Source organism: Saccostrea echinata, unplaced genomic scaffold (assembly GCF_033153115.1).
Source record: "Saccostrea echinata isolate AGI-Se365-2 ecotype Australia unplaced genomic scaffold, CSIRO_AGI_Sech_v1 ptg000006l, whole genome shotgun sequence".
Classification (NCBI taxonomy): domain Eukaryota; kingdom Metazoa; phylum Mollusca; class Bivalvia; order Ostreida; family Ostreidae; genus Saccostrea; species Saccostrea echinata.
In genome coordinates, this window is record NW_026889755.1 from 4,773,596 (window position 1) to 4,790,475 (window position 16,880).

The 16,880-nt window shown below is 34.7% G+C and overlaps 1 protein-coding gene and 1 pseudogene across 1 annotated transcript; both read left to right on the top strand.

Annotated features, from left to right (window-relative positions):
* The first annotated feature begins 3,819 nt into the window (after window positions 1-3,819).
* Window positions 3,820-16,880, top strand: part of LOC133180193 (receptor-type tyrosine-protein phosphatase alpha-like) — a 208,653-nt pseudogene continuing 195,592 nt past the window's right edge.
* LOC133180457 (uncharacterized) lies at window positions 10,794-13,126 on the top strand. The gene is made up of 3 exons (XM_061314978.1): window positions 10,794-11,561; window positions 11,679-12,234; window positions 12,355-13,126. Exons 2-3 carry the CDS (start codon window positions 11,917-11,919, stop codon window positions 12,745-12,747), a joined length of 711 nt encoding a protein of 236 aa, XP_061170962.1. The 5' UTR covers window positions 10,794-11,561; window positions 11,679-11,916; the 3' UTR covers window positions 12,748-13,126.

Consider the following 16,880-nt stretch of genomic DNA (forward strand, 5'->3'; position numbering starts at 1 on the left):
GTATGAGCCGATGGTAGAGAGTGGTATTTTGTCGTTGGTTAAATCCCACACAGCAATATATAAACAATTCACTGATCGCAATGCACTTGTCAGTGTGACGTCATATCGTAAAATTTGACGCAGTTTGTATGCAGCGAGAGGCTGATCAAGTTATATTATATACAATGAAAAATGTGTTTTGTAATTAAATGAAATATTATTTGCAGATATACAAGAGGCCACTAACTTTGATGCGATGTCTATTTTATGATTTTATTCATATACTTCCCGTACATTCCCTAAACAAGTGAAACTGCCGTACATTTGTATGCAGATTCATTGAAGGGTAATAGAAGGGTCGTAATAAATCGATATATTGCAAGGGCATACCCTGACCTCAATGAATTACGACAAGCTTTTACACATAAACTTAAGAGGTTTGAAGATATTTGAAAAGTGCTGCGAACCTGATGAAATCTTGCAAATGAATTACTTATATCTACAATTAATGTACTTGACCAGCAAAATATTCAACATATGGTCTAACAAATGTTATTTTAGCAATTATATAGTAGAATCTATATAGGTTCGCAGCACTTTTCACAAACTACAAAGAGTGTTGAAAATAATTATAAATTAAACTTGGATTTTTATCTTGGTTATGCCCTTGCAATATTGGAATTTATAGATGACCTCAATACTGCAAGTATATTTGTTAAAATCACGTGACTGCCCACATTACGTGACAAATCTAAAAAAGAAATATAAACGTTCTCTACATGTAGTTTTCAGCCACATTACATTTGTCCGATAATAGTAGAGGCCTAAAAAGAATCGCCCATCCTTGTTAAGAATGTATTTTCTGTCTAAAAAATTCGCCGATATTTCCATTTGGCACCTTAACTGTACTGCGTGGTGAGTGTTCAGACGGATGTTCTGCCGGATACGAAGGACAACTCTGTATAAACAGTAAGGAATCATCTTCTTCTGTTAGATGGCATTTTCGTAGAGTTTGAGATATTCTTCAACAATATTATTGTGTTCATTGAAATACTCAAATAAAGTAAATATTATAGTGTTCATTGAAATACTCAAATATAGTAATTGCTCCTATTCTATAGAATGTAATGAAGTCAATTGGGGTATGAAGTGTAAAATTAGCTGTAGCATAGCGTGCGTCAACCAGACGTGTCACTATGTGTCAGGAGACTGTTACAGGTTCAAACAGGTAAGCCCATGACACATGTATAGAGAGAATTTTCAAGAGGTAAGCATAATTCCTTAAAATTTTGTATCAAACCTTTCAGCCTTTGAAGACACCTTTCGATTCCTTTTCATCGCTGCCTGTCATTGGCGATGTCCTCCTTTTTATCGTTGTTCTCGTCATTTGTGTCATTTCAGCTACCCTACTTAGACGGTAAGATGAAAAAGAAGAAGAAAATATCAAAAGAAAAACACAGTAAAAGTTAAATAATGAATTTTGAAAATATGTATGACAATGTATGGGGAAACATAAATATATAGAGGATATTCAATGTTCGGTACACTGTACATGTAGTTGGATATAGAATTTATTTTACGAGTGGGACAGGATTTTTTTTTATATTTTCAAAAGGGCGAAATACGAGTGAAAATAAAAAAAGCCTGTCTCACGAGTGAAAAACTCTAATCCAACTACAGAACATTGAATTTTTCTGTTTATTACATTTTCTTTGATTTTCCCTTTGCCTCTGTCTTTTCGTAACACAGTGTTTTAGGCTGTGAACTCAACGTTGAGCGATCGAGACATCATAGCTTAGCAATTGTGAGTTGAAGACATTGTAACATGGATTTTACCAACATATGTGGAAAGAAATTGGCAGTTTTAGTCTCTATCAAGACGCTTTAGTTATTATATTTTATGACAGGCCAGAATTTTTTTTACTTACTTTGATATCCTTTCAAATTGTGAGAGAATATCACTTTGGTATCCTTTCATACTGTGAGAGAATATCATTTTTATTCAATAAATAAATCACAGTATTTCACTGATAAAAATGTTATAAGTTTTCATTCTCAAACTACCTTTAATTGCTTTTATTTATATCTAGTTCAAGTTTGATATTTTGTTCAGGGACCAGTCAACCAAACAATTGTAAAGGATTGTTTTTTTTTCTCATCTGCAGGAACTATACACTGACCTTATATGTAGAAAATATTTTTATAGTAGAGCACGTGCATTGGAGAAAGGTTATCAGGGGCAAATCAAGAAGAAAAATGAAAGTGACAAAGGTACTGAATATAACATATTGAGTTAAAAATACATTTAAAGTTACATAATTTAATTGTATACGGACATTCATTTCGTTGGACTTGAGACCGTGGTAAGTTCTTAAACTTTTCTGCGCACGCGTACCATGCGAAGGAGTGTTCATCTTGGGGCAGAAGAAAATCATTCAATTTTTCATTAAGTAGATTTTGTAAGTTCTGAAACCTGTAATTTTCTGAAAGGATATACTTTCAAGAATTGAACAAAATTTGGGTTTGTCATACAAATCTTTTTTTTTTTTTTTTGGTCAATTTCCCCTTTTTGCGTCACGGTGTCGCTTTACTGTGTATTTCATCCGTATGTTATCATTTCATCCTTGAATTTTATTAACATTATCAAAATGAAGATCATTAAGATTACACAAGCAAGCGGAACACTTATCCGGTGCAAGACTTAATTACAGCAAGCGATTTTTCAAAGATGGGATGGCTGTCACGGTAGCTCCAATCTAATTAAAATTAGATGTTCCGAATCCGCTACCGCTTCTCAAACATCTAACATCCCATTCGGGGTCACGTCAGAGAGACCTTTCGATTATGAATAAACATAAAAATTTTGGCCAATCAGATTCAAGCTTCTGTATACGATTCTAAAATTAGTTCCACGGCTACCTAACATGCTCAGTAAACTGTTTTACATGTACGTTGAATTAAGTAATTTAGGTATAAATTGAACGTATAGTCCGCCAATCTGGCACGTTAAAAAACCCTCACTGCTCAATGGCCCTGAGTGCCGAGTAAAGGTCTAAATTTGAAACCCTTCACCGGTATATGGTGACGTCTCTATATGAGTGAAATGTTCTCGAGCGGGACGTAAAACAACATACAAAAAATCAATCAATCAAATATGGGATGGATATGGTAATCGTAGTTAATATTTTTCACTGCATTTCCGTTCTCAGTCAACTTTGCAGTTCTGTTTCAAGAATGAGGTCATACAGTCCAATGGCAATCTTGTGTCTGAACAACTGTTAAAACTTTTCACTTATCTCTTTTTCTTATTGTTTCCCCTTTAAAGCATCAAATGGGTGTCTGATAAAATTGTTCAGAACATAAGTTTCTTTGAATTTAGCCTTACACTTTGAAGCTCTTGCATATGGTTGGTCTAACAAATTCGATAAATCAATACTGAACAAGCGAATGGCATTTTTAGATGGACTTGTCAGTGTTGCAAACGACACCTACATGTATCAATCAATTTTGTTTTGACACTTGACCAGCTGTTTCCGAACAATAATTAAATAAAACAGAACATGCACTTAATTTAATTTCAATGTTTAATTATATAATTTCAAGGTGAAACAATATAAGACTGTCTTTACCTGAAGCGCTGAATGTTCAATTTTGGTTAGTTCGAATTTCTTTACGAGCATATTGGTGATTATCAATAGGAGCATTACGTTTCACAAGTTTGCTGGGATTGTCAAAAACAAATCTTAACATTTAATGTAGCAAGTCAGTAAATAGTCTATGTTTTTCCATTAAGATACATCACCGACAGCGATAAAAGATTTCAACAAATTTGTTGAGGATATGGAGGAAAATTCACAATCTGCGCAAAAGACTAACAACGTTGATGGGGACGATGATGTTGCAGTGTTTGAAACTCACCGTAAAGTTAGCTAGACATGCAGGACTGACTGCTAGTGAAAGTTGTCAGCCCTACCAAAAATCCTCTAGCCCGAGAAAATAATTGTCTTTTATAAATTTGTTTTTAGGGATAATGTGAATGGGACCATATCACCATAACGTCGATTCTGAATCTATAGACTAAGGAATTCTGTCTTTTGTACCTATTACACTAAAAGTTGATCTGAGAAAGATTTATCAAATATATGAATTTTAATTTAAGGGAACTTTTAACACGTCCAGCCGGGCGTTGATACCTGCAAATCTGTTCGCCCATGCAAAATTTGTGCGTCTCGGGCGGCCGGGCGCACGGTTATTTCAAACACTGGATATTGACAACGATGAAAAAATACACGAAGAAAATCAATACGGAGATCTGTATGTAAATGAGAGAACTATCCCAGATATAAATGTTGAGAAATTAGAATGTACTATTAAGGAAAAACGGAAAAATGAAGATGATGGCCTCAAAATAGAGTATGCGGTAAGAAAAAGAACAGCGTTTAGTTAGTGGGGGTTTGTACGATAGATTTACCTTATAGTAAATTAAAGTTCCAACAAGATGTGTTTGTGAAACACTGATGCCCCCGTATAGCAGCTTATGGCGAAGGTAAAAGTTTCTCAAATGCAAGTCAAAATCCAGGCCAAAAGATAAAGAAAATGTTGGTATCCAAAGAAAGGTCTTGTTACAAGGATTACATATGTGAAGTATGAAAGTCCTAGCACCAACCATTCAAAAGTTATGGCCAAGGATAAAGTTTTTCAAAAGAAGGTCAAACTCCTACGTCAAGGTCAAAGGGTTAAAGTGGTTGGTATCAAAAGGAAGTGATGTCACAAGGATTACGTATGTGAAGTACGAAAGCCCTAGCTCGAACCATTCAAAAGTTATAGCCAAGGTTAAAGTTTTAAAGTTTTTCAAAAGTAGGTCCAACTCCAAGGTCAAAAGGTCAAAGTTGTTGGTATCCAAAGGAAGGCCTTGACGCAAAGAATACACATGTGAAGTTTGAAACCCCAAGCTCCAATTCTTCAGAAGTTATGGCCAAGGTTAAAGTCTCATAAAATTTTGCATAAGTGGGTCAAACTCCAAGGTCAAATATGATGGTACCCAAAGAAAGGTCTTGTCACAAGGAATACACATGTGAAATATGAAAGTCATAGCTCCAACCATTCAAAAGTTATGCGCAAGGTTAAAGTTGACAACAGACAAACAGACAGGACAAAAACAATATACCCCCGGGATCTTTCATCCGGGGGCATAAAAACATTTAAATGCATTATGTATTGATTTAAATCAATTCATTTAAAAATTAGGGCATGCCTTACGGTGAGAGATATCCTTGCATAGCTGGAAAACAACCGGATAACATACCTAAAAACAGATACAAGACAACCTTTCCTTGTATGTCATGTTTTCAAATACTGATGTTGAAATAATAAGTAATAAACGAATACATAACCCAGACAGTATTTTTTCAATGAACTTACAAAATAATTTTAAAAATGAATACTTTCAGGCGATCATCCCAGAATCAAGTTATTGAACAGTCAACTACATCAACGCTAATTTTATTGACGTGAGTTCTTATAAGATAACCCTCAATAAGAATATTATTCTTGGTGCTATTAAATCATATGTAAGAAAATCAGATTCGTAAAAACATAAAGGGTTCCTCTAAAGCCTTTTTTTCTATTGCGAAGAAATGCTGAAAACGAAAAGTACAAAAATAATCTTTTAAAAGAGAAAAAAAAATCATAATCTGAAAATTGCTTAAAGACGTTATTACATTATAGTTAACGCTTCAGTAACCTCTGTATCAAATATTTCAGAATACTTTCTAGAATCGTTACAGATTAAAAGTAGTTTGTTATTTATCTAGGACTTTCTGTCATAAAATATATATATATTTTTTATTTTCAGGGTATTGATAAAATAAATGCATATATTGCTGCTCAAGGTACAGATTTCTTTCTGTTCATTGATTCATTTATTATCACAATTCATATCAGGGTTCTTGAAAAAATACGTAGATTCTTTTCGTAACTTTTCATTTCATATCATTTCATAATAAAATTATATAGACATATTTGAACAAAATATCGAAATCATTTGAATAAAAAATTCAAATATATGTATATCATGATTAGATACTGTAGAATTACATGTTTTCTTATGGTTTAAATTAACCCTATATCTTCCCCGGAAAGTCCCAATATACTGAAAGTTCCTTTAAGACATATGCGGCAATGTAAGAAATCCGTGTTATATTCTACCCGCGGATTAAATAGAAATTGGCATTTTGCATAATTATGATTCCGTGAAAAAAGTATACTTACAGTATTTCAAAATTATTTTAAATTTAAGACTGCAAAATTCGGTTAGGGAGCATTGTCAAACTCGAATAATGCGCCAGTTAGCTTTATAATGTCCATAGTTATATCTCAAATAAATGGCGCTTGAAGAAAATAAAATTTAAACATTCAAATATACAGTAGTACTGTTACATTAAATCAGATGCCAAATTCGTAAGTGAATATATTGCTTCGTTGAAAACAAATCATTTTCAGTAGACAGTTAGACCAAATTGAGAAAGCAATCAAATATGACTTCTAAGGACGTCAAGGAGCAGCGAGTACAAATATCATGTTGTATTCCATCGAAAGACATCTAAAACAAACTCAGAAAATACTGTAGAAACCAGGAAATATATCTTAAGTGAGCTTGGCATTTGTATTTAAATAGCAAGGGCAGTATTTGATTTGTAGAGACTGAATCATGCAAAGGACAGTCTGAGAGTAAACAGATTATGGATTAAAACAAGAGGCCAAAGGGCCACATCGCTTAAGCATTTTGGCTGGGAAAAGTAGAAATCTGTCCAGTATTGAAAGTTTGAATATTAAAGTTGTTCGGAAGGGGGTGTTATGATTTGAACAAACTTATATCTAAACCACCTAAAGATTCTTTTGAATTAATATGACTTATAATGGCTTTGCTGTTCTTAAGAAGAAATTTTTATTGCTAAATCCTTCATATTCCTTTGTACATGTATAACTATGATCCCCCGTTAAGCCCCCTCTATACTCCTGGGGGTTATGATTTGAATAAATTTGAATCTACATTACCAGAGAAGATTTTTTCTATGTATTCCTATGTAAAACAATAATCACCCACTGTGGCCCCACCCTCCCCAGGGGGTCATGATTTGATCAAACTTAATTCTACGCTAATGAGGATCCTTCCAAATAAATATGACCAATCATGGCTTTGCTGTTCTTGGGGAATTTTTAAAAAGAATGTCCCATTGTATTCCTATGTAAAACTTTGATCGACCACTGTGGCCCTCTATACGCACAGTGGTCAAGATGTGAACAAAGAACAAGGAGCGGTATTTAAATATTATGGCCGCGGTTTTTCGTATATTTTCATCTCCCATATTTTATGTATCAGTGTTGTTCAATAAGCTGACAAGGCTATGTACTTTATTCACATCTATTAGAAAATGACGTATTACTTAGTGTCACGTCATAATGGCGCGCCAAACACAGTGCGTTCAATGAAAAATAAGAAATTCTACATTGAATTTAACTTTTCATCGTAAATTTCAACACCAGCGCATTAAACAACCAATTTTATATTTGGTATACATATGCAATATCACCTCTTCTTGCTGTATGCAAAAATTGGTGTTGCTTGTCACCTGCGCTCCCTATGTATAATACAGAAAATGTTTACGGAACTTGTAGATTTTCTTTAAAAGTTCAACATTCATTTTCGGTATATGATTGCCTTGGAAACCGCTATTCAAATGAGCTGTTGAAGATTATCTAGAGCTTTGAAGAATAAGTATATATTAACATTGAAGAATGGTGCATACCTGTTGATGGTACGTATTTTATTATTTGATATTTTCTCAAATTTACTTTCGAAAACATTATTCAATATTTATACAAAAAGCGGAGATAGACATAACACCTATTTGACTGACAGCCCTTAGTCTGCACATATCCAACCAATGAAATCGTACATGGCTAATTAAAGGACACATTGTCAAATACTATATTATACCCATAGGGAAGAATTTATCCTTGAGAAAATGTGTATTTCCAAACAGAGCCAACCCGTTAAAATACAAGACGTAAAAGTTCTGTCAAATAAGTAAATACGATAATCATAAATGGTGATTAGTGACTGACATATTCTATTTCAACACATTACTATGATTGTTAACTTGCAGAGATTAATTAAGTTCAGTAACTAAATGAACATCGCAGTAAGGATGTGTATTTATTGAATTTAATTATCAAACGGCTCATTTCGTCCATGATACTAGTATTGTACTTGTATAAGGAATATATATATATAGGCACGAAGAATCAAGGGGTCCTGCCTTCTCCCCACTTTTTTTTTTTTCCAAACGTAACCTTTTACTACAGAAAATGTCCTCGAAATGCTAGTAGCACCCCTTTACTTTTTGTTGTAACATAGATAAAAAAAGTTATGGAAAGTTGGTAATATATATTATAATAAAATTAATACATTCACATAGCTAGAAAAGGGGGGGGGGGCGTAACGTGCCTGGCATAAGGTCCGCCTTCACTTATGAGGTTATGTCCTAGAGTTACTTATTGACATTCCTCGCAGGGTTACTACATTCTAAAAATTAAACGTGTATAAATATTACGAATATTATATTTGATAACAATTTATACATGCTGTTTTTTTAACCATAGACACTATAATAACTAATAAGTTAGAATATAACAGTAATTACAATTTATCTCACAAGTATCGATCATACAAGGGCGGATTCTTTTTTTTTTTCGGAGAGAGGTTTCAAAGCCCCTTAAAAAGAAAAAAAAACTCAAAAATGTTTTCACAAGCATAGAAAAAAGTTTGAATTTGAATATACTTATTATTACATATCGATTATTGCATATTTATTCTTTCAGAACACTTTTTTTAAGTCCTAGTTTTGTCCTTTACAGAATTACATGTAAACATATGCATGTACATATTAATGTACTATAGACCTGCAGTGTTGTTTGCTAAATGCGTATTTGTTATTTCTGATTTCAAATAGCGTTTGTTTCCAAGCTATGAAATACGTGTGTGTTAATAAATGAAATGACAAGCACTTATGTATGATATAGGTACATGTGTTCCAGAGTCTCGTAAGGCGACAATTTATTCGGGGACAGGTGCACCATGGTCTCACGTTTTCATAACTTTGCGTTATTATATAGATAATCATGTTATTGGTTAAAATAATTGTATTATACGCATTATATATGCCAAGAAATCCCGGTCATTTTCCACAGCGATGGGGTCAATAAAAGTGTAACTGATGTAAATTAATCCATATTTCCCTAACGCTGGCGAGACAATTAACGGCAGCAGATGGGGGGCCTAAGTTTTCACTTTTTTTTCAGTTAAAGAAAAATAAACCTTTACACCAAAGAGTTTCTTGTCTGGTTTCCGCCCTCGCCACTGCGTTTTTCACTTCGTTTTGGGAACGATGGAAGTGAAAAACGCATTGGCGGGTGCGGAAACCAGACTAGGAAGTTTCCTCGTATGTCCTGAAAAAATAGCTCCTGTCAAAAACCTTCATTTATTTACAAAGTACATAAAATATACTAGGCACAGGTACCAAAATTGTAAAAATAGACTGGAAGAAAATTTAAAAAAAAAATCGTTCTCGAAAGAAAAAAATAATTTATATGTATAGAACTACAAAGAAGTTCATTTTCATTGGTCATTTACCGGTGTGATACCTTAATAGGGCGCAGTACTTTCCACAACAAAAATGTTTATCGAGTTCGCTCTAAAATGCGTACCTTTTCTTGGCATGTGCTTGTAATTAAAACTGTAATGAACTGAATTGCCGAAGTTGTATTTCTCAAATGATATATATCTGTAGCTCTACAAAAATACATTTATTATGTGTACTTTCAACTTATGTTTTCTGAAAGCGAAAAGCGATATAACACAAGTTATAGATATTTTTTGATATATTTAGTGCGGGAGGGGGGAGGTGTCCCATAAAACCAATAAACTTAAGATAAACTATTGTTTCTTCCTTACAAATAAATGATTTATCAAACGAAAGTGCGTAGATAGATATATATTTGTAAATTCTTTTATAGCAGGTGCTTCTAGGGTTGTGATTACTGGAGTTTGATCCAAAAGATCAGAAAATATTCATTGTTATATTAATTCTCATCATTAAGCATGACAACAAGAAATGGTTAAACTATCTACTTCGAAGACTTCAGCTTTCTAGAATTTTGAACTTCCTTGTATGGCTTCGCCCCAAGACCCCACCATGGCCTCTTCCAAGACCCAAAGGGGACGACGGCCTCTAGACTCTACCTTATCAGATGGCGCCCTCCCTCCCCCCTTTCAAATCCTGGATCCGCCCCTAATATCTGTGAAATGCGTTTTGTCGGACCCAAGAACCAAACTGTTTGCCTGAGGCCGTTAGGCCGAAGGCAAACAGTTTGGTTTGAGGGGTCGACAAAACGCATTTGCCCGGGGACACAGTCAATATATGTTTTGTTATACCTTTCATTTTTTTTATTTTGACATAACATGATGTAAATTTTGTTTACCCGTATTGCGAACATGGTCAATTCCGTAAAGTTTTGTCGAACTCTAATGAATGCAAATAAGATACAGCTGAACCCGCCCATCTCATCGACAGGTCCAATATCTCGCTCTGCGGTCAAACATCGATTTTTTTTTATGACCGCTCAGCAAAACACTGGAAATGTTAGACTTTTTTAAGTATATAATTTTATAGGAAACAATTTTTAAAGGTATTTAACAATTATATTTATCAAATGTCTATGTATTATTTTTCAGATAAATATGTCTAAAATCAAAGCACATTCATGCGTTACATGCCATAAACGAGTGAAGAAAAATGAAGGAAGATTTCTGCACGGCAAGAAAAATAAAGATCTCAGAAAGTTTTTATCCAAGACTTTTGTCACGGACATAGTTGAGAATGACATTGTCTGCAATCGATGTCGACAACAGTACTACTGTTCTCATACAAGACCTGATATTCCTAGAACATCCAGTGCTTCTGACAGTCCTAACAAAGGAAACGGTGTTCCACCCATTACAATTCCGGTGTCTTCTGCAGGATACAGACATGATGCATGTGTCATATGTGAGAAAAAGGCCCGCTAACTAGTTGTTGTTCCAGAAAAAGCAAGGTGTGAGATGTTCGTACAAAATTTTATTTTTATGAAGCCTGGAGCTAGGCACGTGTTGCCCGTGTCACATTCATGATGGCCATTTTGTTGAAGATGTCTTAAAATCAGGTGTCGCAACGAGTCTTCGCTGTTACACGTCCTTCGATGAGATTGGTCTTGCTCAGTTTCTTGAAAGCTTGCGAGATGTAGCAAAACACAATGGTGCTGTTCGACTTAACTTCGACAATGATTCCCATATGTCTGATAAGGATTACATCAATCTAACGGGTTTAGATAGAACACAATTTAACGAAGTTGTCAGCCACAGTCAAGATATAAAGACTTCTAAATCTAGAAGTATTAGAACATGCATTGCCGTCTTACTCGTCAAACTAAGATGTGGCCTTGAAAACATTATGTTTACCCTTTTCAACATGAAAAAGTGGCAGGTAATATTATGTAAACTGATCCTTAAAAAATGAATCAATGACTTTAAAAAATTATAAAGTTATTTAAGAAATCAAATACAAGTAATGAAATTGTAAATGCTCTTCTTTGAATTTTAGATTCGTGGTGCTATATCATCTGCACGGAGGGCAATATTAAAAGATTTTGTCCCTCAAAATCTTGGATTTGGTCATGTGACTAAAGAAGACGTTATATCCAACCACACTAGACCATTGGCGAAAGAGCTTTTTTTCCCTTTGTTATAAAGAAGACCCACATGTCCTACTTGTTCTTGACGGGACGTACATTTATGTACAGAAATCATGTAACTTCAGATTTTCAAGGCGCTCCTTCAGCATGCACAAATACAGGCCATTAGTGAAACCGATGATGGTAGTAACTACGTCAGGATATGTGGTATCTGTCCTGGGGCCGTACCTCGCCGACTCGAAGAACAACGATGCCGGAATCTTAAATCACATGATCCGGAACAACACCGAGGAAATGCGAGACTGGCTCCAGGATAGTGACACATTCCTTGTAGATCGTGGATTTCGGGATAGTTCCGAGGTGCTTGGTGACATTGGTATCAACATGGAAATGCCTTGCTTCATACAGAGAGGTACATCTCAACACACCACACAGGAAGCTAACCATTCACGCTTAATAACTAAGGTATTTTACTTTAAATTTCATGTGTACACTGTACTTGTCTTCTAGTACTTATGAAATATTTCATATCATCCTAAAAATTGATGCATTGTTTAAATCATTAATTTCAAATCAATTTTCTAGGTAAGATGGGTAGTTGAGTCGGCCATTGCGAGGTTGAAGAGGTGGAAATATCTGAATCATGTCATACCAAATACACAGATTCCCTTCATTGGCGACTACGTAAGGATCGTCTGTGCCCTATGCAACAGATTTACTTCTGCCTTAAGTTCTGGCAATGAGGAGGAGGATCAGTCCATTGCCCTAAAAATGCTGCATCTCTCTAAGCGGACAAACGAGCTACAGGAATTTGTAGAAAGTAATGGACTGTCCAACAGGACATATTCATGGCAAAAAATTGATGCAGCCGGTTTTGCGCAAGACTTCCGAAAACTGTCCGATTCCGAAATTCGCCAGTTAACGCCAGGAGTGTACCAAGTAAAAATGGTAAAAGCATACACTCAGGAACACTTATAGGATGACGGTACATACGGAATCCTTGTGAACGAAGTCCTGGATGGTATTATTGGAGCCAAAATTCAGAGCCGCCATGTCAGTTCCAAAAAATACTCCTGTTGGGTAAAGTACGAAGATGGAGTTATCATTTCGTGGTATGGTAAGTGTAAAGCTGGCGCACGTATTGTTGGTTGCTGTGGACATATAACAAGCGTGATTTGGTTTCTATCGCATGCCCGACATCAGGATAAGCCCGTGCAAGGAGTGCGTGATTGGTCAGAACACCTCGAGGACGCAGCTCGCGTGATCGACGATTCTGACAGCGGCGAGGAGAGCTCAACTGAAGAATAGATTGTCTAGTTACATGTATTTTCTTGCAGTGATATTTTTCACGTTTATCGCTGTTTATTATCATTGAAACATAAATATTCAGCAGAATGCTAATACATAAAATGCTTAGTACATGTATCATAATTTTCACCGTATATATTAATCTTATGTACGATTCTATTACTGCAGCGTAATTCATGGTGGTGTTTGAATAAATTAATACCATATGTGTTGCAGATTCGAGCGAAAAATTGTTAAGATGTATATTTATTAATGATTGTTATAGAGAATTTAATTTCTAATCATGATTATGTTGTATCCTTCTTTTTAAATCGGTTAAAAAACGATACGAATTGTTTTATACTGATAGGTGTAGGAATTTATCACAGCACCTTTACAATTAACGTCCCAAACGTCAACGCTAAAATGGCGACGTTAGGTTCCACACAATCGCATTTCCAGGCATAAATTTTTCGTAATATTCATAAGATAAATATATACTGTTATATATTATCTGAAAGGAAATTTTTTTGGCTTTCCTCCCCCGCATTTAAAAGTAAATTTCACCAAGCGGCATTTTAAAGGCCAAAACGCCCCTTGTTCTTTGAATCTACACTCCCTGAAAATGCTTCCAAATTAAAATGACCAATCAAAACATTGCTCTTCTTGAAAAGATCTTTAAAGATTTCCCCTATGTATTCCTATGTAAAACTTTGATCACCCACTGTGGCCCTCTTAACCCCCCCGGGGGGGGGGGGGGATCATGATTTGAACAAACTGGAATCTACACCACCTAAAGATTCTTTTAAATTAATATAACTAATAATGGCTTTGCTGTTCTTAAAAATAATTTTTTATTGCTATATCCTTTATATTCCTTTGTACAGGTATAACTATGATCCCCTGTTATGCCCTTCTATACTTCTGGGGGGTTTGATTTGATTAAATTTTAATCTTCATTGCTTCCATATACGTACTGCCAATCATGGCTTTGCTGTTCTTGAGAAGATTTTTAAAGATTTTCCCTATGTATTCCTTTGTAAAACTTTGACTGCCCACTGTTGCTCCAGCCTACCCTCCCCCCCCCCCCCCCGGTGGTGGGGGGGGGGGGCATTATTTGAACAAACTTGAATATACATGTACACTTCCTGAGGATACTTCCATATAAAAATGACCAATCATGGCTTTGCTCTACTTGAGAAGAAGAGTTTTAAAGATTTTTCCAATGTATTCCTATGTAAAAATTTGATCGCCCATTGTGACCTCACCCTACCCCCAGGGGTCACGATTTGAACAAACTTCAATCTACACTACCTAATAATGCTTCCACATAAGTTTCATATTTTATTCATATCTAGTACAGTGGTTCTTGAGAAGATAATTTTTAAATGATGCCATCAATTTTTACGAATTCGTAATTATCTCCCCTTGGAAGAAGACGTGACCCTTCATTTGAATAAACTTGAATCCCCTATATCCAAGGATACTTTGTGTCAAGTTCAGTTGAAATTAGCCCAGTGGTTCTTGAGAAGAAAATGAAAATTGTGAAAAGTTTAAAACGACGACGACGACAGAACACGACAAATTTCAATCAGAAAAGCCTATTTGAGCCTTCTGCTCAGGTGAGCTAAAAATGTAAAAGAGATAGAAACGTCAAGGAAAGTGAAGCGCGCTTCACAGTTAAGGAACTTACTTAACTAACTAACTAACAAACTAACTTATGATACTCGAGCAATTCTTAACTAACTAAAAGTGTCAAGTGTTATGTAAACAGTTTTAATGAATGAGTAAGGGCTACAAACCGTGTGAGAAATGTAGAGGGGGAATGTTTTTGAGTAACTTTCATTTCATTGTTTATGACGTTGCAGTATTGTTAAAAGTGCTCCATGGTGGGAAAGCATGTTCTTTTTAAGATTAAGTAACATGAATTCCGCTTGACCAAATGAAATGAAACGTCATATATCGATGAAAGACATGTATGTACGTAGGAAAATGTGTTTATCTTAAATATCTGAATATGTTATGAAGAGGAGGACGTTATATACGTATTTCTTGAATGACACTCGTAATTTTGCTAATACATATTTGATTTTGTACTAAGGACCTCGTCAGAATACTGTTACAGACTTTTGGACAATGATATGGCAAGAAAACGTCAACCAAATAGTTATGGTTACCAACCTCAAAGAAGGAAACAAAGTGAATCTTAAGTTTACAAGTCACAGGAAATTGCAATTTGGGGATGATGTGCTTTGTCACACACAGGACAAAATGATAGCTAATTTTATAATGTTTCATCTTTAAAGAAATTAATTGATAACAGTGTATAACGGGTTTACTTCTATTGCAGTCAAATCCAAAACCAGCGTTTTTTTGTTTTCCTTCTCCTGCCAGGATATGTAATTTTATATTCAGTAGAGTTTTTTTTCAATGTCTACTCTTATTCTATTAATCGTCTACTCACTAGACAAAATGCTTTAAGTACTGGCCTGATTTACATCAATCCAGTACTTTTGGTGTGATTTCCTTACGTGGGGAGGAAGAGAAAATCTATGCCTATTACAATATCAGAAAATTAGGAGTAACCAATAAAGTGGTAAGTTAATAAGGTTTATTTTCAATAGTTTTGATTTTACAATGAAATATAGATTTTATCAGAGATGCAGCTTCAAAATGTTGTTCCCCCTCAGTTTTCAAACTAAATTCATAAAAGCGGGCAAGATGTCTTTAACAATGAAAAATTTCATAGTAATGTTTCGGTAACATTGAATTTTTTTTACACTGAATAAAAATGGATCTGACACTTTAATAAATGCACGTTATTATTTCTGGAAGGATTTTTTTTTTATGTGAAGCACATTTAAAAAAAAAGACATTTCCCCTCCAAAATACCAGGATACTGTCTTTTCTTAGGGATCAGAACTCTACAATTTTGCTTCAGGAAGACTTAAGTGTATTAAAAATCATATTTACAGGAAATAAATACTATGTTGTAGTATAACCTAACTTCAATGCAAATTTCTTAAGTATTATCTTCTCGTGATGCATATCACCCATAGAATAATTGTAATTGTAGAAGATTCAACGTTTTTGTTTATTCAGGAAAAGAAATCTCACATGGTGACACAGTACCACTACACCGCCTGGCCTGATCACGGCACATAGGAACCGCTCTGTCTTGTAGTTTTCTATGATCACGTGACAAGGACAAAAGATACACAAAATGGAGGCCCAACATTAGTACACTGCAGGTCAAGTGAACAAAGTTATTTGTAAACACAGCGAAAGTTAGCTCTTGATGAAATCGAAGATGTAATTTTTGTAGAAATATATCAATGATACGTAGACAGGGTTTCTGTAACTCCGCCCCCCCCCCTTTTTGTAATTTTTTTTAACCAAGTAACACAGCAAATCTGGACTTTTATGCTTTATCCAAATGAATATTCTTTAAAATAAATTGTCAACATTATTATATGTATTAAATTGATACTTTTCGTTTTATATCTAAATCATATATTTTCTTATATTTCAGTGCTGGAATCGGCCGAACGGGCACATATATCGCTATTGACGCTTTATACAAGGCTGGCAAAACAAACAGGAAAATCAACATCGCGGAATACGTCAAGAAAATGAGGGAAAACAGAATGAACATGATTCAGACTTATGTGAGTTAACAATTAGTTAATTAAAATTATATTCACATGTACAGTTAATGGATTTACATAAATAACTATTCAAACACTTCAATTATGATAAAAAAAAGTGTTTTAAAATTTTTTAAACAAAGTTGTTCAATTTACACGATTCTTTCATGCAGCATG